This window comes from Nycticebus coucang, chromosome 5, assembly GCF_027406575.1.
Source record: "Nycticebus coucang isolate mNycCou1 chromosome 5, mNycCou1.pri, whole genome shotgun sequence".
NCBI classification, from domain to species: Eukaryota; Metazoa; Chordata; class Mammalia; order Primates; family Lorisidae; genus Nycticebus; species Nycticebus coucang.
In genome coordinates this window covers 72,530,487-72,553,955 of record NC_069784.1, presented here as the reverse complement: position 1 = coordinate 72,553,955, position 23,469 = coordinate 72,530,487, and the positions used below count along the sequence as shown (strand labels likewise).

Genomic DNA, 23,469 nt, shown 5'->3' with positions numbered 1-23,469 from the left:
GATTCCATTAAAACTTTAGATCACTTTGGGTAGCGTAGACCTTTTAACAATGTGGATATTGCCAACCCATGAACACGATGTTTTTCCATTTGTTTACATCCTCTGCAACTTCCTTGCTAGTGTTTCATAGTTCTCCCTATAGAGGTATTTCACCTCATTGATTAAATATATTCCTAGTTATTTTCTTTTCTTTGTTGCTGTTGTAAAGATGTTGCGTCTTTGATTTAATTCTTAGCTTGACTGTTGGTGTATAGGAAAGCTGATTGGTGTACATTAATTTTGTAACTTGAGACTTCACTGGATTTATTTAATCAATTCCAGGAGTCTCTTGTAGAACCTTTGGGGTTTTCTAGGTATAAGATCATATTGTTAGCAAAGAGTGATAGTTTTACTTCTTTCCCTATTTGGATACCCTTGATTTCCTTTGCTTTCCTAATTGCTCTGGCAAAGACTTCCAGCATTATGCTGAACAGAAGTGGTAACAGTGGGCAACTTTGTCTGGTTCCAGTTCTAAGCGGGGATGCTTTCAATTTTTCTCCGTTCAGTATATTGGCTGGGGGTTTGTCATATATGGCTTTTATGATATTGAGGTATGTTCCCTCTGTGCCTATATTCTTGAGCATTCTTATCATAAAAGGGTGCTGAATGTTGTCAAATGCTTTTTCTGCATCTGTCAAGGGTACTTTCATGGTCCTTGCTTTTGCTTCTATTTACGTGTTGAATTACACTAATAGATAAGCATATGCTGAACTATCCTTGCATCTCTGGGAAGAGCCCACTTGGTCATGGTCGATTATTTTTTTGATGTACAGCTGAATTCAGTTCGCTAGGATTTTATTGAGAATTTTTGCATCTGAATTGATAAGAGATAGTTTACTGTAGATTTCTTTTTTATGTATTTATTTCTGGCTTTGCTATTAAGGCGATATTGGCTTTCCAGAATGAGTTGGGGAGTATTTCTTCCTGTTCAGTGTTATGAAAAATTTTCTGCAGTATAGATCCCAGTTCTTCTCTGTAGGTCTGATAAAACTCGACTGTGAAACCATCTGGTCCAGGACTCTTTTTATGGTTGGGAGGATTTTATTGATATTTGAATTTCAATGTTTGATATTGGTCTTTTCAGGAGTTCTATTTCTTCCTGATTTAACTTAGGGAGTTGTGTGTTTCCATGAATTTATCCATTTCCTCAACGTTTTCAAGTTTATGTGCATAGAGATTTTCGTATTGTTTAGAGACAATGTTTTGTATTTCTGTGGTATCAGTTGTAATAGCTCCTTCATTTCTGAATGAACTTCTTAGGGTCCTTCCTGTTTCTGGTTAATCTAGTGAAAGGCCTGTCGATTTTGATTGTCTTTTCAAAGAACCAACTTTTTGTTTCCTTAACTTTCCCTATAATTCTTGTGTTATTGATTTCATTTAGTTCTGCTGTTACCTTAATTGTTTCTTTTCTTCTGCTTGGTTTGGGATTGATTTGCTCTTCCTTTTCCAATTCTTACAATGGAAAACCCATCATACTGACTACAGACTTTTCAACTGAGATCTTAACAAGCCAAGAAGGGCCTAGGCCCCATTCTCAGTTTTCTCAAATAGGATAATGCCCAGCTTAGAATTTTGTATCCTGTAAAATGAAGTTTCTTATGACAGAGAACTAACAACTTTCCCAGACAAGCAAACACTGAAAGGATTTATCAAGACCAGACCCACCCTGCAGGAAGTATTCAGAACTGCATAATATATGGACCAGCACAACAGACACCCACCAGTGTAAAAGCCCCAAAAGCTAAAGGTCAGAGCCCAGAGCCCACAATGGCTCAAGAGGTGAAACAAAGCATTAAAGTTCTACTCAACAAGATTAACAGAAATCTACCCTACTTACCAAGTCTTTTAATAAAAGTAAATAGCTTGAATTCCCCACTCAAGAGACATAGGTAGGCTGAATGGTTAAAAAAATACAAGCCAAATATCTGTTGTCTTCAGGAAATATATATAACCCACAAATACTCATTCAGACTTTAAGGTGAAGGGATGGAAAATAATGTCCAATACAAATGGGAAACCAAAAGACAGCTGGCGTAGCCATTCTTATATTAGATAACATAGTCAGCGGTCCTCAAACTACGGCCTGCGGGCCACATGAGGCAGTGTGATTGTATTTGTTCCTGTTTGGTTTTTTTACTTCAAAATAGGATACGCGCTATGTGCATAGGAATTTGTTCATAGTTTTTTAAAAAAACTATAGTCTGGCCCTCCAACAGTCTGAGGGACAGTGAACTGGCCCCCTGTTTAAAAAGTTTGAGGACCCCTGCTTTAGATCATCAAAAGTAAAGAAAGACAAAGATAGTCATTATTTAATGGTGAAGGGAATAATTCAACAAGACAATAACAATTGTAAATAGTTATGCACCTAACACAGGTGTACCCAGATTTCAAATCCTACTCAATCTAAACAAAATGAGAGACAACAGCATTGTTTTTTTTGTAGAGACAGAGTCTCACATACCACCCTCAGGTAGAGTGCCGTGGCATCACACAGCTCACAGCAACCTGTAACTCTTGGGCTTACGCAATTCTCTTGCCTCAGCCTCCCGAGCAGCTGGGACTACAGGCGCCTGCCACAACGCCTGGCTATTTTTTTGTTGCAATTTGGCTGGGGCTGGGTTTGAACCCACCTCCCTCGGCATATGGGGCCGGCGCCCTACTCACTGAGCCACAGGCGCCACCCAGAGACAACAGCATTGTAATAGCTGGGGACTTCAACACCCAACTAACAGAAGAGGACACATCCTCTAAGCAGAAAATAAGCAAGGAAATGATGGACTTAACTTGAACTCTACACCAGATGGACCTGACAGACATTTACCTAAAACCCACTGAATATACATTATTCTCAGCTCATAGAACATTCTAAGACTGATAACATGATAGGCCACAAAACAGGCCTCAACAAATTAAAAAATACAGCGAAATTATACTCTGTATCTTTGCATATCACAGTGGAATAAAACTACAAAGCAATTTTAACAGAAGCACACATCTACACAAAGTCATGCAAACTGACCAACCTACTACTGAATGGTAGTTGGGTCAAGGAGGAAACTAAGATGGAAATTCAAAAGATTCTTCAATCTAAATGACAAAGGGGGCACAAATTCTCAAAATCAGTGGGACTTAGCAAAAGTGTCATAAGAAGAAAATTTATTGCCACAAATGTCTACATTTAAAGAACAGAAAAATCACAAGTCAGCAATTGTCTCAAGGAAATACAAATTTCAAGTAAAACATTTTTATTAAATCTTATATAAAATTCAAAGACACTTCAGGTAACAATGGCATTTGATGAAAAGTCCTGAAAGGAAAGACTCTTTTAACCTAATTACTGTGAGCATTTAAAAGCATTTCTATATGCTCACACCTGTAATCCTGCGAGGCTGAGGCCAGAGTGAATATCTCTTAAGTTCAGGAGTTCAAGATCAGCCTGAGCAAGAGCAAGTCCCTGTCTTTAGTAAAAATAGAAAAATTGGCCAGGCATTGTGGTGGGTGCCTGTAGTCCCAGCTGCTTGGGAGGCTGTGGCAGGAGGGTCACTTGAGCCCAGGAGTTTGAGGTTGCTGTGAGCTATGGCACCACAGCACTCTATTGAGGTTGACAGTAAGACTCTGTCTCAAGAAAATAATAAAATAAAATCACTTTTTTGTTTTTTTATACTTCTCTATAAGAAAAGGATAGAAAAAGAAAAGAAAAGGATAAAGGCTAAGGAATATTTACGTTCTAGTGAACTAGGATTACAATAAAAGAAGAGAACTTTCTTGGGGCAAAGGCAATATTAAGTGTATACATACTTTTAAATAGTTTCCCGATATTTTAAATTCCAGTTATTTTCCATAATGTTTGACTACAAAATCATTTTTGGTTAATCCCTATGTGGAATCTTTATTTGTAGGGAAATAGACCATTTATATTTAATAGGCACTGAGAAGTTGATTACAAGCTCTGTGTTGATGGGCTGTGTTTGGGCTTCAATACACAGAGTGACTGAGCGCCATGCTGGCATTTTTCTTGGGATATCATCAAATGTTAGTATCTATTTTCTCCTCTAGTGGTATTTAGTTACTGAAAAAAAAAATGAGCCCTTCATTCTTCTGAAAGAGCAATAAATGCCTCACTTCTGGCAGTTTGGAAAGAAGGAACTAGGTTCTCAAGATGAGTGTGTATTCACTTGGTCCCCTTGTTTTTAGCCCTGAAATGATACTTTTGAGTTTGGTGCTTGTCAGGTTCAGTTGTGCCATAGACTTGGGCTACTGGAATGTGGGTAGGTGCTTTCCTGCAGTTGTTCAAAGGAGAGGAGGTGTGGAATGGATCTTGATTTCTCAGTTAGTTTTCCAGTTTCAGTTCTGCTCACATGTTGTGTGGTTACTGGTGTTATCCGGAGCTGATCTGGGTATCTACAGAGTGTTTCAGCTTCTTCAAAATATATTTCCTTGGATAAATTGTTCTCTGTTCTGTTTTCTTAAGTCAGTTACCACAATACCATCTGCTTTTTTCCTTAAAATGTTTAAGAAAAAAGTTCTTTGTCTACTGATGTGTCTGTCTTTCATCCATACCTCTTGTCCTTTTGGTTTTATACATTTTGTTAAAAGAAAAATCCCTTCATAGGGGATTTCAGTGTGATTTGGGGGATGTGGTATCTGTGGTCAGATTGTCATTTTAAACCAGAATTCGAGGAACCATTTGCTCATTCTTTTTCTCTTTAGTGTCTGGCACATAATACGTTCTGGATGGAAATATGTTTGTTTGCTTGGACAAAAAGTTTTGTCTGTTACATTAGTCTTAAGATACCCCTTTGCTATTTATAATTTTTCTCTGTAAGTAGACATGTATTAAGGCTGATTTACATAGCAAGTACAGGGTTTATTCTGAATTATATATACAGAGGGTATCAAAAACATATACACAATTTAAGAGAAGAAAAAACTGCATTAAAATTGTAATACTTGGGTGGTGCCTGTGGCTCAAAGGAGTGAGCTGGATTCAAACCCAGCCCTGGCCAAAAACTGCAAAAAAAAAAAAAAAAATAGTAATACTCATTCTATACCAATAAAAGATGCAATACAAGTCATATGTGAGCACCTCTTGTAATTGTAGAAGTCAAACGTGACTTGAGTATTCCAATTTTAATACAGTTTTTTCCTAAGAAAGGAAAAATGCATACACATTATTTTAGGACCTATTTGTCTATATTTAGGGTAGTTCTAAAGAGGCAAATGGTGATTATGGTGTAAAGCCTTCCAACTACTACTGCTCCCTCCCATTGGCTCCTTTGTAGTTAATTTTGGGAGCCACTGGCTTGGCACAGCATCTTATCTAGGTAAGATGTCTACATTGTTAAGCAAATGTATGGGGATGAATAAACTCTAGTAGGGGCAAAGAAATTAAACTATAAAAGTGAGAATAAGTAATAAAATTGGCATTTTGAACAAATAGATCAGTATTTCCCTTACTCTTAAAGGTACCCCTGGACAAGCAATTCGAGGGAATAGAGAGACAGGTGTGGTAGAGAGACAGTTGTGGTGTAGAGCCCTTGCCGTGGCTCCAGGGCTAAATCTTGGGTCTCACAGTGGGAGATGCCTTCATGCATCACACACCAGGAAATAAGTGAATGAAAATTTGGCACTTACCTTAAAATAATGAACAAATTACAATTTTGTTTTAAACTTCTGTGCAATTATTTCTCCTTGGTCTTTAAAAAGTTTATTAAAGGATTCTACCCCAAAATTTAGAGAATTCTTTCTAATTAAAGTAGTTACCTCTCTAATAAAGACCTACAGAAAGGAGAACTCATGCCACAAAATGTTTTAGTAAGATGGTGGGTTAAGAAAACTCTAGGGCTGTAGAAATTGGGGTTACTCAGGGAGGGGTAAGGATAAGAAACTTTTTGGAGCAAGGTAACTATCTTTGTAAATTTTCTAGATTAGAGTCTTCATACCTGAATATTTTTCTAGTTGTCTCCTTTAACATACCCATCTCTGTTACTTAGTTGACATATTCTATCAGTTGCTAACATAAGATTGGTTTTAGGGAAAATAAAAAGAGAAGATAGAAATATACATTCCAGGTTCTGTGCCTATAGCTCAAGCGGCCAGCCACATACACCAGAGCTGGAGGGTTCGAATCCAGCCCAGGCCTGCCAAACAACCATGACAAGTACAACCAAAAAAAAAAAATAGCCAGATGTTGTGGTAGGCGCCCATAGTCCTAGCTACTTGGGAGGCTGAGGCAAGAGAATTGCTTAAGCCCAAGAGTTTGAGGGTGCTGTGAGCTGTGATGCCACGGCACTCTACTGAGGGTGACATAATGAGACTCTGTGTCCAAAAAAAAGAATAAGTATACATTCCAGAAAAGAAAGGACGAAAATGCATAGGTTTGGGAGAGAAGAGAGAATGTGAGAAACAAAAGAGAGCTTTAGAAAAATAAAAGTTTTGAAAATATGACCAAGACCTTTTACTTACAATTTTTCTTCTCTTGAATGACTTCTCCAGCATTATTGGTGGGATTTCTGAGGGAAAACACCTCAAAAAAAAAAAAGGAAAAGATAGGAAACTGTTTTAGACCTTCATTGCTTCAGTGAAAATTATCTAATTCTTTTTTGAGACAGTCTCACTCTATCGCCTTGGGTAGAGAGCTGTGGTGTCTTAGTTCACAGCAACCTCAAGCTCTTGGGCTCAAGAGAATCTCTTCACCCTCCTGAGTACCTGGGACTAAAGGCATGTACCATCATGCCCAGCTAATTTCTCTTTCTTTTTTTTCTTTGAGTTTTTTTGTTTTTTTATTTTTTCAAACTAATCTGAGGGTACAATTTTTAGGTTACATTGTTCTTACTTCCAGGGTAAAGTTTCATTTGTAGAAGAGCTCCTCACCCGGGGGGGGTGCGTTATACACCCTCACAATGTGCATATTAGGTGAGATCCTGCCTCATGCCCTCCCTCTTTCTGCCAAACCAGCTAATTTTTCTATTTTTAGTAGAGATGGGGGGTCTCACTCTTACTCGGGCTGGTCTTGAACTTCTGAGCTCAAGCAATTCGCTTGCCTCAGCTTCCCAGAGTACTAGGATTATGGGCGTGAGTCACCAGGCCTGGCAAATTATCTAGTTCTTCTAAGGGTGTTAGAACTAAAGTGTGCAGTTATTATCTGTTAAAATAGAAACAGAGGTTGGGGTTCTTTGCCATCCAATTTTGTGCTAAGGTAAAAATGGAATAAGAACTATTAAGAAAAAAAGATAGTACTCTCAGGAAAAATGGATGATAAAATCTGTATTAATAGTGACTGTAGAAATGCCATGATACTACTAGAATTTTAACAATAAAGTTATAAATTTTGTCTTTGGGGTAGTAATACATCTGAACTTTTTTTTTTTTCATTTTCACTTTGTATATGAATGGCATAAAATTTCCATCACGATTGACTAAGAGTAAAGCAACAGAAGAACAATATTTTAGTACTGACCGGACTAGAGCAAAAGTGATCCTTTGTGACAGTGGTTCTCAACCTTCCTAATGCCGCCACCCTTTAATACAGTTCCTCAGGTTGTGGTGACACCCAACCATAAAATTGTTTTCGTTGCTACTTCATAACTGTAATTTTGCTACTGTTATGAATCTTCTGATATGCAGGATGGTCTTAGGCGACCCCTGTGAAAGGGTCGTTTGACACTCAAATGGGTTGCTACCCACAGGTTGAGAATCACTGCTTTATGATGAAAGGTAAGAAGTGAAATGTTATTTGCAAATTGCATTTCTCATTTTCTTTTTGTGTTTTGGTTTTGTTTTCAGGCAAAAGTACTCCTATGGAAGATGGAACTCATCGTCCATTTTCCAGAATGTGTTTACCAGCCCATCCATGGAACCTGATATTGCTCTCCAGTATTGGAGAGCTTGAGGAATGCCTGCATCTCTGCCTGCATTTTCCTTTCGACCAAAACCATGGTCTTCTCAGCAGTGTTGACTGCGTCCCATGCTGGGGCATCCGACGTGACATTTACAGTCTATGAAAACACCTACATGAATATTACTGTTCCCCCACCCTTCCAGCATCCCAGCATCAGTCCGCTGCTTCGATATGGTTTCAAAACCATGGCTCCCACAAGTTTGAGTTCCCTGACAACAAATAGCACAGCTGTGACCCCAACACCAGCAGTTTTTGAGAGCCTAAACCTCCCTCTCCAGATCATCCTTTCTGCTATAATGGTATTTATTCTATTTGTGTCTTTTCTTGGGAACTTGATAGTTTGCCTCATGGTTTACCAGAAGGCTGCCATGCGATCTGCAATTAACATCCTCCTTGCCAGCTTGGCTTTTGCAGACATGCTGCTCGCAGTGCTGAACATGCCCTTTGCCCTGGTAACTATTCTTACTACCAGGTGGATTTTCGGGAAATTCTTCTGTCGGGTGTCTGCTATGTTCTTCTGGTTTTTTGTGATCGAGGGAGTAGCCATCCTGCTCATCATCAGCATTGATAGGTTCCTTATTATAGTCCAGAGACAGGATAAGCTCAATCCATACAGGGCTAAGGTTCTGATTGCAGTTTCTTGGGCAACTTCCTTTTGTGTCACTTTTCCTTTGGCTGTGGGAAACCCAGACTTGCAGATACCTTCCCGAGCCCCCCAGTGTGTGTTTGGCTACACAACGAATCCAGGTTACCAGGCTTACGTTGTTTTGATTTCCCTCATTTCTTTCTTCATCCCCTTCCTGGTAATATTGTACTCATTCATGGGCATACTCAACACCCTCCGGCACAATGCCTTGAGGATCCACAGCTACCCCGAAGGCATCTGCCTTAGCCAGGCCAGCAAGCTGGGTCTCCTGAGTCTGCAGAGGCCCTTCCAGGTGAGCGTTGACATGGGCTTCAAAACACGTGCCTTCAACACCATTTTGATTCTCTTTGCTGTTTTCATTGTCTGCTGGGCCCCGTTCACCACTTACAGCCTTGTGGCAACCTTCAGTAAGCACTTTTACTATAAGCACAACTTTTTTGAGATTAGCACCTGGCTACTCTGGCTCTGCTACCTCAAGTCTGCATTGAACCCACTGATCTACTACTGGAGAATTAAGAAATTCCACGATGCCTGCCTGGACATGATGCCCAAGTCCTTCAAGTTTTTGCCGCAGCTTCCCGGCCACACAAGGCGACGGATACGCCCCAGTGCCGTCTACGTGTGTGGGGAGCATCGGACAGTGGTGTGAATACTGGAGCTGTCTGACACTATGGGTGATGGTTGCTCATTGACTTTGAATTTTCTTTCACGTAGATTCTCCACTTACATTTCATAGTTTTTCTTTTCTTTTTTTTTTTTTTTTTTTTGTAGAGACAGAGTCTCACTTTATTGCCGTCGGTAGAGTGCCATGGCATCGCACAGCTCACAGCAACCTCCAACTCCTGGGCTTAAGCGATTCTCTTGCCTCAGCCTCCCGAGTAGCTGGGACTACAGGCGCCCGCTACAATGCCCAGCTATTTTTTGGTTGCAGTTCAGCCAGGGCCGGGTTTGAACCCGCCACCCTCGGTATATGGGGCCGGTGCCTTACTGACTGAGCCACAGGCATCGCCCCATTTCATAGTTTTTCGTAGGGTTTTTGTGTGTGTGTGTCTGCAGTGTAAAGAAAGAGTGGTCATCAGTTACAGTTCTGTTACCAAGTGTACACAGTAGGAAAGTGATCACACATTTTACCTCCAGGGTTTAAGAAAAGTCCTTGATTTAGGATGGGGAGATTTTTTTTTAATTGGTTTTGTTTTTGTAGTAGGAATCGGGATTATGTTTTACTTAGCCTACAGTTACATTGACTTGTAGGTGTTTTGTATGCTGCTAAGATAGGCTCAATTGATTTTATAAATTATTTTTAATTTTTATTTTTTTTCTGGAAGACACTGCTGCTTTTTGCCATCACATTGGAGCCAAAAACCCATACATCTCGGTTGATAATTTAGTTTTAGTAAAAACAATAACCCAAGGGGGTTAGTGACATTTTAAAGGTCATTACTATTTACTTTTGGTGCACTTTAAGAATGATGTAAAAATTAATTCAGTCATGTTTTTCAGAATGTTTCTATACATGACTTGGGCTTTAGGAAGCATGTGCATTATCATTTCTGGGAAGATAGTTTTTATAAAAAATCTTGTATCTGCATGTACAGTTTTAAAGGAGAGGTCAGAACAATGTAGACATTTTCCTAAGCACAATAGGAGCGATAGGACAAAATCAAGGAGACAGTGCTCTTGCAAATTTAAAAGGGAATGCAGTGAGCAGGGTGGCTGCGGCAGGCGGCGGCATTCCTCTTGTTCAAGGGCTCTCACCTGCTGTAGGGAGAAGGTGCTGCCATTTGTGGACATCCGCCACGTGCCAGCCACTGTGCATCATTTTATCTTCACATTTTTCCTTTTTACAGATGAAGAAAGCAAGTGTGAGAGGGGTAAACTCCTGCCTAACGTGTTAGTGGGAGAAACTGGGCTTTAAAAACCTTGTCGGAATCTTGAGACTGTGCCACTCTCCTTTGCCACATAGATGCCTCAGTTAGTTTAGATGTTTCAGATTTAAGAGGAAACTCTCTGTGTAACCTTTAACGTTTTTTAGACTAAAATCTTCTTTTTAAAAATAGCTTTATTTTCTTATTATCAAAAGAAAATTGGAAATCATTATAGAAAGTTTAGAAAACAGAAAAGATAAAAACAAGATCACAACCACCTTTTAGAGCTTAAATGCCTTAGCTAAATAAGGCTATTCAGGAAATTAAGTGAATTTTTTGATTTGCAAAACAAGTGACTGACGATTATTGAGAAATGTGGCTCGCTCTAGGTCTTGCCCCTGTGGGTTTGGAGGTTTCTAGTCATCCATCTGCATTGGTTCTAAATGTGCTGGGCTGAACACCATTGTTGCCCCAGTGCTTTCCCTAGAAGCTGGAGTTAGGAACATGCTCAGAACTGTGTCTCCTACAGAGAAGGGAAAATAAACCCTGGTCTGAACCTAGGGCAAGTTTCAGTATGGCTTGTCTTTAGTTTCAAATTATTTTTGTCTTAGTATCTGCCCCTTCTCCCCCAGCCTGGTCACCACCAGTCTACTTCATAAAACAGCGCATAGGGATGGGGCAGCAGATGAAGGCCGTAAGGGCTGAGAGTACACTCTCTTGGCTACATCGTGGGCTAAGTAGATTTAGTTAACTATGGACTTTTAATGTCTTTCTACAGTTTTAGTGCTTTGTGAGCCAATGGAAAAATAAGCCTCTCTTTCTTAAGTTGTAAAACCAGAGAGTTGGATCAGATGCATCTCTAAGGTCCTGTAGAACTTTAACGTGCTTTTTTCCAAATGAGAGTGTGGAGTTTTGAAAAGCCCAGCTGGCCTCAGCATCACTCCATGGTCTCCAGTATTACTTCCTTAAATCTTACTTCATTAGCTCTTTCTTTTTTTTCTTTTGAGACAGAGCCTCAAGCTGTCGCCCTGGGTAGAGTGCCGTAGCATCACAGCTCACAGCACCCTCCAACTCCTGGGCTCAAGCAATTCTCCTGCCTCCGCCTCCCAAGTAGCTGGGCTTATACTCACCCACCACAACACCCGGCTATTTTTTTTGGTTGCAGCCATCATTGTTGTTTGGCAGGCCTGGGCTGGATTCGAACCTGCCAGCTCAGGTGTATGTGGCTGGCGCCTTAGCTGCTTGAGCCATTAGCTATTTCTTAAAGGTAAATGTCTGCAGAACTCCAGGCACAGTTTCAGGAGTTAGGAGGGGGAAGATTGGCGACATCAGGAAAGACCTGGGAAACCTGCTCTTCAGGTGGTTGCTGCGTTTAGAACTCATTGTCCAGCTACAGAGCTCCTTGGAGACTCAGACATATTATTCAACATGTTGTTTTGGGATCATCTTCAGATGATAGTCACCTACCTCTTTAATTCTAATTTATACATGGTATTCACAGGTAAAATGTTTTTGTCCATAGGGATTTTATAGGACATAAACACTGTAGTAGATAAGTAGTGGCATGTTGAAGAGTATTATGCTTTCTCTTTTCAACATAAAGTGGATTTCAAGCAGATATTAACAGGAATATTTTTGATTAAGCTTTCTCTGAGGAAAGTCAGCATGATCTGTTTCATCTTACGTACTGGTAGGTCAGGAGACTCCTTTTGTGGCCAGAGTTGAAACTGAGATTTGTTTCTTCTTTCTTATTTTATGGGTGGCCTTCAGGTACTTTTATGCTGCTTAGTAGGCAGGGCCTCATTTGGTGAGAGCTCTCAGGTACCTGCTGAGACATTCCTGCTGGCCTTTGTAAAAATCCAGCAACAATGCTGAACAGCCGTTCTCTCTACACTGGATAATCTTGATCAGATGACAGTTTACACATCATCTTGAACATAATTATTATACATACACCTTGAAAGCTTTATAAAAATGAGTTCTCTAGTGCACCTTCAAGAAATTAGGTGCAAGAATTTTATGTTGCCTAATCCCCATAATCTCTTGAGGGGGAAAAAATACCACTACTAATCTTCACTGTGGATGGACATAATCAGAAATGGGTTTTTTTGATGTTGATTTTTGCTTTTCCTTGTAGTTAGTAAGAAGCCTGAAAGATAATAAAATATTTGTGGTCAAAAGAAAGAGTAGAGAGAAATCCCAAATAGTAAGGAGTAGTGTTATTTAAACATTAATTTATATTTAGTTACCCCGGGGGAGCTTGTTAACAGTACAGATCCCTGGGGGCCCCCGGAGGAGTCCACTGGGCCCTAGAATGCACATTTTTATTGTCAGGGACTGCCTGATTCTGGCTCAATGGTAGGTCCCTGGGGCACACTTCAAGGAGTGTAGAAAATGTATCTATTTAAGTATTGTTTGTTTATACCACAATGTTTGTTTTGTGCTGGAAGCCATTATCTCCTGGGCTTGGGTAATCCACCCTGAGAGCAAGAGCTGCCGGCTGGGTCTGGCCAGTGCTAGCTTTACGTACTCAGCTGGCAAAATTCTTATAAGCAGTGAAGTTTCACAATAGAGTAAAAAGAGTGACTTACTTGAAAGTCATGACTGTCAGAAGTCTATTTATTCTGATATTTTCTTTCCTCCTAGAGAGATGTCTTTATTGTATGTAAATCCCCGGAGAGTATGAGAAACATGTAAAGATACATTCAATTCCCACTGCTCTGCTTATGCCGGTTGTGTTCAATGGAAGCATGAAGTAAAATAAAATAACATTCTTAGTCTATGTTTTTCTGTTGTGATAAACATATTTAAATAAAAATTTTCTTGTCTTTTGTTTACATAAAATATTTATGTATCACAGAAAAGTTTTCGCTTGCTTGACATTTTATTCTACAATTCTTAGTTTAAAGAACTGCTAGATTCAAATTTATTTTCACAACCATAGTCCTGCTAAACTGCCTTCATTAAAAACTCAGTTTTTATGATAATAACTGAAAATATCAAAGCACAAGTTTGTTATTGCAGGTAAATGGTAATACATTTTTAGATATCTATTGGTACTAGTTCTCTGTAATTAAGATTAATTTATTTTACCATAGTACCTGACCTGTATGAACACAAACCAACCTGGAATTTGGGGTTGTAATATTAAACATCAAAAAGTGTGATTATTTGTGCATATTCTTATTTCAACCAGGATTAGAAAGAAAGCCAGTAAGAAAATAAATAAATGTTTAACGTTTCTAAACTGGAGTTTTTTTTCTTTTGGAGAACTGCTGCATCTCATTAGAAAGTCTGTTATGAATAATAATCTCTGTGAAATTAAAATCTGAGTTTAGTTCAAATCCTGCTTCCTTTGGGTTCTTACTTTCAAATTAGCTCTCAAAGCCTATGTGCCCACAATTATATTTTAGTTTTAGAAGTTCTCAGATTCTCAGATTTGTGATGAAAGTTGAGAAAAACTATTAGTATTAAGAAAGAGTTTTCAGAAATTCTGTCTTGGAAAGTTAAAGTTTTACTGTTGAATCGCTTAAAATTAGATTGTCAGTTGGCCAAGCTATAACAATGCCTGCTTCTCTTTCGATGAAATTATTTCATACTGCAATTCCTTTTCTAAAATCTAAGGCCTTCTAAAATTCACTTATAAATTCATAGGAAACATTTTATTTATAAGGGTTTCAATTTTGTGCCAATTAAAGATGAGGGTTTTTAAGTTTCTTTTTTATACATGTTCAATAGGTAAATGTAGTTTCTTTTCAAAAGAAGGTTGCTGACAAAAGGTTATCATTGAATCTATACTTGATGTTTCCTTCTGAAATGGAAAGGTAAAAATGTAGCAAAATAGAGTTACATATGCTGAATTAAAAGTGTATTCTCATCTATGAAGATAACGAGCCCCACTCTCGGTCATTATTCATTCATATTAAAGAAAACTCTTATGGAGCAATTTCTATCTTAAATATCAAGGCACAGTCAATTTAATGCAAAAAAAAAACCCCAAATATTTCATGGCTGTGTATCAGTCAGGGTTCAACCAGAGAAGCAGAATTAGTAGGAGATATTTATTGCAAAACAGAATTCGCTTATGTGATGGTAGGGCTGGTTAGGCAAGTCTGAAATCGGGGCGGCCTCCAGGAAGGGACGATCAGAACTCTTAGGCCCAGGCTGCAGGTGCTGTCCACGGGTGGAATTTCTTCTACCTCAGGGAAGCCTCAACTCTGCTCTAAGGCCTTCCAACTGATAGAATCAGGGCTACTCAGATCACGTAGGCCAGTGATTTTCAACTGGTGTCTCGCATCACACTGGTGGATCTTGGGTGTGCCTCGAAAATGATCATTAATTAAATGATTCTTGAAAGCAGCTCAAAGCACAGTAAGTATATTCTTCTTTTTCTTACTGTTTTTTTCCTGGTCAACATAATTTAAGTGTGCTGTGGAAGTTAGTAAGTTCTAATGTGCCGTGAGATAAAAAAGGTTAAAAAATGCTGATCAAGGCTGAGCTCCTTCAGTTAAGGCGGACTGATTATAGACTTTAATATCCTCAAAATATCTTCACAGCAACATTAAGATTAGTGTTTGATGGAATGATTGGGGTCTGTAGTGTAGCCAAATTGACTCATCAGAAAATTATCACAACGATTATTTCCAAATTTAAAATACTATATGAAATCTTCCCATGATGCTGGAGGTGGTGGTCCAAGAATTCAATCACATAAATTTACTGTTGAATAAGTGAGAGGTTAAAAAAAAAGTGACCAAGTTAAACTTGTTATTTGGACATGCATAATCACAGGGCACCATGTTTTTCTCTTTTACTTTTATTTTGAGAAAGGGGTTAGTAATCGATTAGATGATTATATAAACCAATGTCCTTTTTATATAAGCTTTCCTTGTCTATTATGCTTGCCAAAGGTGATGCTTTTCTAAGGAATTTGAAGCATTTATAGTTGTAACAATATTTAAAGAGTCTAAAAATGCATAATGGTGCTGTTTGGGGGCCACTTCTTGTGATCAAAATAGACTTTACCTATTTTAATCCACAGTATTTCCCCTGTAATTAATGGAGATAACTGTGTTCCCAACAAGGTAAGTTTTTCAGGTATAGCTGGGATTCACATCTGGGCTACCTTGCCCCTATAACAGATAAGAGGACTGAGCCTCCAGTTAGAAGAGTTTACTAAACAGCGTACTGGGTGAGGGTTACTCTTCGTGTATTAAGTAATAAGTGGTCCCAGCAGAGGAACCTGTACTCCCAGCTGTGGATATTAATACTAAGCCTATATTGGTTTCATCTTGGCTTTTAGTCAACTGTATTTGGAAAGTCAGAAATGATAGTATTAGGCTGAATGGAACCCTGGGAACCTTGGACACACCACTTCTAATGTCATAAAACCTTCATGGAACTTGCCAGCTGGCAGAAATTTGGGGGATGCTTGGTAACCAGCCACTGTCCTCAGATCCCATGGATCCCAGAAGCTCTGTGGAAAGGCCTTTACCCTGATGCGCAACTGGGGTCTCATTGCAACTGGGTCCCCTTACATTCTGTAGTAGCCAAGAATGAGGGAGAGGAGGTGGAGGTGATGAACGCTGGCAGACCTGGCAAGGCAAGGCGGGGCCTACATGCTGGCAGCGGCAACATGAGTCTCTCCTGATCACCCCTCCACCTTGTACCCTCCCCTTCCTGGGGCCACCTGCCTAAGCCTGATGGGGAAGAGAAACCCAAAGGATAAAGAAAAACTGCTCTGAGGACTCCAGCACTTCTACAGAGGAAAATGGAAATAGCCAGGTCTTAGAAGTGATTTCCCCTCCAGACAGTGAGCGCCTTGAGCCAAGGAATAGTGTTGACCTCAGTGCTCGCTCAGGGGAGGCACTCAGTGTCATTAGTAGACATTTTTCTTTTCTTTTTGCAGTTTTTGGCCCAGGCTGGGTTTGAACCCACCTCCTCTGGCATATGGGGCTGGCGCCCTACTCCTTTGAGCCACAGGAGCCACCCAACATTTTTTTTAAACAATGGCTTAAGTGGAGGTGAAGACCAGCATTGGGTGTTCAGAAGAGATCAGTGTAGGAAGATTGGAAGGGTGGAAATGTACTAGGTACTTACAGATGGTGAAGAAAGAATTCTCAGACGATTTAGGATAGAAAAGTACGAAGTTTATTTTCCTGAGAAAGAGGAGGGAGTGGCCACGGCACACAGAGGAAGGAGTGAAAATGCTGGGCAGTTCAGGAAAAGTGGCTGGTGTGTTAAAGAGTAAAAATGTTTTTTTTTTTTTCCTTTGCTTTGGCAGACGGATAACAAGTGGCAGTGAAATCCTTGTAAGTGCTCTTTCCAGCTTGTATCAGAAACCTTGGAATCTGCTTTTTGGGAAGAACGGAAGCAGAGAGTTGGAGTGGGGGGCCAGTGCCCCTACTGTCCTTAAGATTTTCAGGGCTGAGGTAGAAGGCTTTACAGACAAAAAATTAGGCCATGGGGGTTTAATTAAACAAAGGGTAGTTGTGTTGTGAGTTTTTTCTTCAAAGGGCAATTATGTGCAATGAGTTTATTTCTCTTTCTGTTTGATAGTTTATTTTCCTCTGTTACGCAGGTTATTAGTAAGAATCACCAGGGAGGGCGGCGCCTGTGGCTCACTGAGTAGGGCGCCGGCCCCATATGCCAAGGGTGGTGGATTCAAACCCAGCCCCGGCCATACTGCAACAAAAAAATAGCTGGGCGTTGTGGCGGGCGCCTGTAGTCCCAGCTGCTCGGGAGGCTGAGGCAAAAGAATCGCTGAAGCCCAAGAGTTAGAGGTTGCCGTGAGCCGTGTGACGCCACGGCACTCCACCCGAGGGCGGTACAGTGAGACTCTGTCTCTACAAAAAAAAAAAAAAAAAAAAAGAATCACCAGGGATCAGTAGGATACTGGCATCTTCTTACATAAACTGACTCAGCGGGATTTTCCTGAGCGTCAATAAATGTCTTTGTATTGAATATGAACCATCACTTTGGAATTGTGATAAGTAGGCACTGGTTCCAACGTGGTTAATCTAGATACGGTTGATTAAACCAATTAATAACATAAACGTTATTGGAGAGTATGTAACTGTCAAAGCAGATAAGCCTGGAGAGTGGAGTTGGAGTCAGAAGCCTTGGGTCCTTGTGCCGGTTTTGCTATTCCTGCTGTGCCTCTAGCCTCTCATGACATGGCCGTGATTTTAGACACCCTTAAAGTTGTGATTTGTATAGTAATTAGAATTGCCTAATCAATTGAGTCATTTGTATTAAAAAAGGTACTCCAAACTGTTACTGTAACTTATTATTGAAAATAATGAAACAATATTTGAAATTATGTAATTTATCATCTGCTCTGTGGCAGTACCTTCATTAGAGGTTTTCCAATACTTTGTACTCTAATAAGCAGACTAGGAGACAGGAAACAGTTTTCAAACAGTTAAATGACTTGACCAAATTCTTGTAGCAATCTGGAAGGCAATCGCAGGCAATCTGGAATTCAAACCAGACTCACCAGCTCCCGACTTTAGAAATCTTTCCACACCACCGGAGCCAGTGAGATTTCAGTGCCGGGAAGAGAAAGGCTGAATAGTGAGGTTGCAAGGTTTGTTAAAAAAACAACAACAACAACAAAAAAACAAAAAAACCCAACAGTAATCATGTTAGAAGAGGCCATACAAATGATCCTGGAAAGTATCTCAATCTAATAGGTGCATTTTTTATTAGCAGAAACAAAAAATGAAATCTTTATAACATTTTAAAGAAACATTAATAATTTGTATGAGTTCATCACACAAATGTAATCACTTAAAAAAGGCTGCGTGGGGCAGCACCTGTGGCTCAGTGAGTAGGGCGCCGGCCCCATATGCCGAGGGTGGCGGGTTCAAGCCCAGCCCCGGCCAAACTGCAACAAAAAAATAGCCGGGCGTTGTGGTGGGCGCCTGTAGTCCCAGCTGCTTGGGAGGCTGAGGCAAGAGAATCGCGTAAGCCCAAGAGTTAGAGGTTGCTGTGAGCCGTGTGATGCCACGGCACTCTACCCGAGGGCGGTACGGTGAGACTCTGTCTCTACAAAAAAAAAAAAAAAAAAAAGGCTGCGTGCATGGAAAAAAGAATGTGGGCAGGCTGATGTCATAAGGCCAGGATTGCTGCTCCCAGGAGTTGGGCCAGCCTTTGATCTGGGTTTGGACTTAAAGTTGTGAGAGGACCTAAGCTGCTCTGGTAAGGTGAGGTGTGAAGGACCAGCTCTCACTTTGGCCTCCCTGGACTTGTGCCCAAAAAACTTTTTGTTCATAGATACAGGGGACTTTTAGGGAAGCTGTCAGTAGCCATGATTCTTTTCTGCTCTCATTTCCTCTGGACTCATTAGCAAAGTAACTGCAAATGCCACAGAAGACATTTTTCTCTGACAGGAAAAAAAATTATTTTTTCTTGTACAACTCTCCCAAAGATTTTATATATATGTATATGTATGTATGTGTATATATATATTCTTACAAGCTATGAATAACTTGGACTGTAAGACATGCAATGATTCTGTTTGATCTCTCTTGAGGGCAAAAGGCTTCTTCTCTGACTCCAAGATGCACAATAAAGAGAAATATAGGACGTAATCTGACAGAGATAAGATACCATCCCCCCAGACTTCTCAGTTGTCCAGCCCCCCTTTCCCTTGCATTGTGCTTTCTGTTCTACTCAACACAAGCTCCATGAGGGCAGAGCACTGTGCTTGTTCATTGTTTCCTCAGCACCTACCATGGTGGTTAACTGAGAGTAGTACCACCCAAAAGTCTGCAAATGGACCTTTCACAATTGAACCATAATGGACCCCCCCCAAATTAAATAGGTGCTAAGTAGCAAGAGCTGGGATCAGCTCACCTGGCTCTTCCCTCTCTAAGTCCAATGAATTACCCACTATACTAACTGGCTTCCCCGACTCAAGGGAGAAAGGAATCTGGAGTTGTCTGACACTGTATCTAGGCTGTTTGGGGTATGAATGTTTAGACTGGATAAGGTTGCTAAATTTTTATTTGCTAAACTAGGAAATCCTAAGTAGTGCACTTATGCATGTATTTTTTTTTTCTCTACGATTTCCCATTCACATAATGGAGGAGGTCCTCTGTTCCACCTATTTGTAAGGCTGCGCTTGGCTGTATCTCATGGTCTTGACTAAATATGCTGGGGTTTAGGCTCTTCACAGGGCAGAGGGAGAATGTGACTCACGAAGCAGCTGAAAAGTGCAGACTGATCACACCAGCATGTAAAGGTGTGTGCTTGTTACTGTTGTGCGACTTCACCTTGTGGGTAATTGAATGATGATGGTGATAAGGGCAAGATAGAGTCAATAACCAACTCCATCACAGAGATCTGGGCTGGGAAAACTTTCCTGCTGATAGACTCAGACATCCATATGTCGGATGCCATTTTGAACACTGGCAACAGATCTTCAGAGTTTAAATCACTTTCACCATAGTTTTGGCAGGACTATGAACACATTTTTTTCAGCTGTTCTTGCTGATGGGAGCTATAAATAACTTTGGGGAAGTATATAATTATCCCAAAGTAGAAGCTAAAGATAAAAAGCTGCTTGAGATTTTAAGGGAACATCTAATAGTTATTATTACATAACATTTATTAAGTATGCTCACTCTGCTCATTTTCTTTGCCAGAAAGAAACTGAATGAAAAGTCAATCTAAGATGTGACATGTATAAATAGACAAAAAAGTAATTGAATGTGGTACAAGGACAAAGGGTTGGCTTAGGTAAAAAAAAAAAGAAAGAAAACTTATAAGAACAAAAAAGGGTAGCCAAATCAACCTAGTATGGTATAGAGGTGGAGAAAATTTATATTTAGTAACAAGCCTTTGAGACACTGGCAGTTAAAAACAAAATGGATAGTCACAGAAAAATAGGAAACATTATGGTGATGCAATGCACGGGGTGAGCAGTAGTGTGTTTTTGGCAACGAGTTCACACTTTTACATATAAAAGGTGTTTGCTCAATGAATAAGTAAGTATTAAAAGATTTAAATACTAAATAGAGATTCAGTGTTGGCTGAAGCAAGGTAGGTGTTATAAACAATGAAGGCAGCCATCAGGTCCTGGCAAAGACTGTTACTGCTGTCAAACAGAAAGTGCACAACCAAAGAATCAGATTAGTGGTAGCCATCATTTATCTGTAGCCTGCTAGATGGTGCAAGCACTCCGTTTATCTAATATAATCTGTAATTTCTATGATAACTTTGGGAGGTAGGTATTACTATTCTATTTTACAAATCCTTTCAGGGTCCAAGTAGTTAACTGAATTTAAGAGGCCACAGCCTTCACAAAGTGAAGAAGAATTTAAGCCTTACAACTGCGTGGAAGTGAAGTTCACATTATAGTGTTGTCCAGCCAACCTTTGCCTGTGCTTTACTATTTCCTTCACCTTATTTTTTCCTTATTAGGGAAGGATTTCTGACTGTCCCACGCAGCCCAGGTTGGGCCTCATGACTCTTTGAGTTGTTGCCTCTGGTCCTGCCCTGAGCTGTCCTTATTTTCCCTGGTCTCCTGGCCCTCAGCTCAGGTGCTCTGTCTACACTATTCACCACCCCTTCATCTTGGTATATACTAAGTTCGGTGTTGTGAAGCTCAACTCAGCACTGGTTATTTGCACAGGTGCCACCCCACAAGTTCTGACCCAGATCAACATGAATTTCCACACTGTGGCCTGAAGTCATTTGCAAGCATGAGGCACAGGAAATGACTGTAAGGTCCCTTGAAACATGACTGGCTCTTGTACCTTCAAGAAGGTATGAATATAGGGCAGAAATCTGGCAGGTCAGATCAGCACATAGCTCCTGGAGGCCAAGGGCAGGGCAACAGAAGACTTCTGAGATCTAAACAAGGAAAATGATGGTGGTTTCTCTGTACTGGGGTTTTTCTGGGAAGATGTTCAGACATAGCTACCACTAACAAGGCAGGAAAGATTTTTGTACCAAGGAGGGACTCAAGCTGCTCAGGCCCTCATGTGTAGGACACATACTTCCTTACTCACAATGCCTGCCTGGCCGAGGGACCATGGACACCAGGAGGCCTGTGGCTCTGGTCAAGAAGTCCTGATTCTCTGGAGAGGGGCCTCAGGGGCATCTGCTTTCTGCAGCCCGCATGCTCATCTGGGTATCTGGGTGCTCTTAATAGAATCCCAGAAGTGGCTGGCAAGCAGTGGTATGGTAGCTGTTCCAAAGGTTAAGAATTAATGCTGGAATGAAAACAGTAGTTCCTTCCTCTTCTGGGAAGGGACTCATCACCCACAGCCATATACTCAGCAATCCACAGTTTGTGAGAAAAAATCTGAGGCAGTCAGTGTGTGGCAGGTTGTGGTTTTTCAAATGTGTCTTGATCCAGTTTGGGACCCAGGTTGGAGGCTGATCAGTTGCTCTTCTTGAACAGCTGGTTATGTCCATACCCACATATAACCTCCTCTGTCGGGCTCTTATTACCTGGATCTCCTGTACACTCCACCTTCCCTAATCAGGGCTAGGTGTGGGACAGCCAGGGACAGCCCTGAAGGCTGAGAGCTCATTGAACTTACTTAGACTGGCCAATCCTAAGTCCACTTACCTCCGTTCCTCCCCGAGGAACACAAAATAAAAGCTTTGGCCCTCAGTGCCCCCCCACCTCCCCGTGACAGACCCCAGTGATTTCTCTCTTGAGACACATACTTTTAGCAACTGCCGTAGAATAATTTTCAAAGGCAGTCATCTCCTTGTCTATTGGCCTTACCACACCTAAATAATGAAATTTATTAAAGCAGAGGTGCAGACCAAGGTTAGATGAAAGAAATTGGGGAAAGACCCAACCCTTAGGAATAAGGCTTGCACAAATGAGGCCAGTAGGGCAGTGCCTGTGGCTCAGTGAGTAGGGCGCCAGCCCCATATACCGAGGGTGGTGGGTTCAAACCTGGCCCCGGCCAAACTGTAACCCCCACCCCCCAAAAAAGTGAGGCCAGTAGATAAAGGCCTCAGCTGGGGAATGGGGTGCTGGCTGTCAAAGGTAGGGGCTGAAGTCTGAACTTGCACAGTCCCTTTATACCTTCAGGTCTCCCTGTGTTGTCATCTGAGGGAAATGGAACTTGCTGCCCTCGCTTCTCTGCCCTGATGTTCTCTTCGTGATCTGCAACACAGTTCCCTCATGGGCCTCCTGGCTAAAACCTTTTGCTTACCTTTTGCAAATGACTTCCTTCAGGAGACCCTGACTTTGGGGCCTGTGTTTTTAGCAGTTAGTTTGCTTTCTTTGTACACTGCAATTGAAATTCTCTAGTCACGGTTCCTCAGGCCACCTGTGTAACCATCTCTCCTGTTCCAGTCATAAATCTGGGTAGTATTACCTGGGTCCCACAAATGCGACATTAATCTGTGTATTTGTTAAAGTAGTGCTGCCTTTTTTGGCAACAACTCCCTTGTAGCTTAACATAATGATTGTCGTCCCTTTTTCATAAAATAATCCAATCCTGATGCTCCTGGTTGGCTCCACAATCAGGAATCCAGAATGATGGCAGCTGCAGTGTCTTCGGCATGTGGATTCCAATGTAGCCATGTCCAGCTGCCAGAATGGATACAGGAGACACCATTCCTGGATACCTGGGAGATGTCTATAGGCCACCCACGGAAGTGGCATCCAACAATTTCACAAATATTACAGTGGATGTCTGGTCTTGCCATGTGCTCCAGATGAAGAGAAAATGGGTTTTGGTGAAAAGAGTGTTTTCTGCACAGTAGAGCCAGCAGTGACCTCTTCATTTATGGTTACAGTGTCCCACTACTGTTAAGCGGTGTTCCTGGCACAGTCACCCTTCAACTTTAATGAACTCTGTATCCCAGTCTGTGAAATGTGTGGGTGGGCAGAACTATCTAGGAAGAGAGACAAACATTTATAAACAATCCTGGCTCATGGCCAGCCAGACTTCCCCCAGGTCACCACACAGGACGTCTGAAGGTATTTCCGGCCATTTCCGGCCATCCCAGCTTGGCAGCAAGTGCCTACCCCACCATCTGCC

At 40.9% G+C, this 23,469-nt stretch overlaps 1 protein-coding gene across 1 annotated transcript in view; it reads left to right on the top strand.

The window, feature by feature from the left end:
• The window catches only part of GPR63 (G protein-coupled receptor 63), an 82,530-nt gene extending 72,726 nt beyond the window's left edge, over positions 1-9,804 (top strand). The window contains exon 2 of the mRNA XM_053591636.1: positions 7,825-9,804. Coding sequence (XP_053447611.1) covers positions 7,975-9,234 — 1,260 coding nt within the window. The 5' untranslated portion in view covers positions 7,825-7,974 and the 3' untranslated portion in view covers positions 9,235-9,804. The remainder of the gene's footprint in view (positions 1-7,824) is intronic.
• Positions 9,805-23,469: the final 13,665 nt, after the last annotated feature.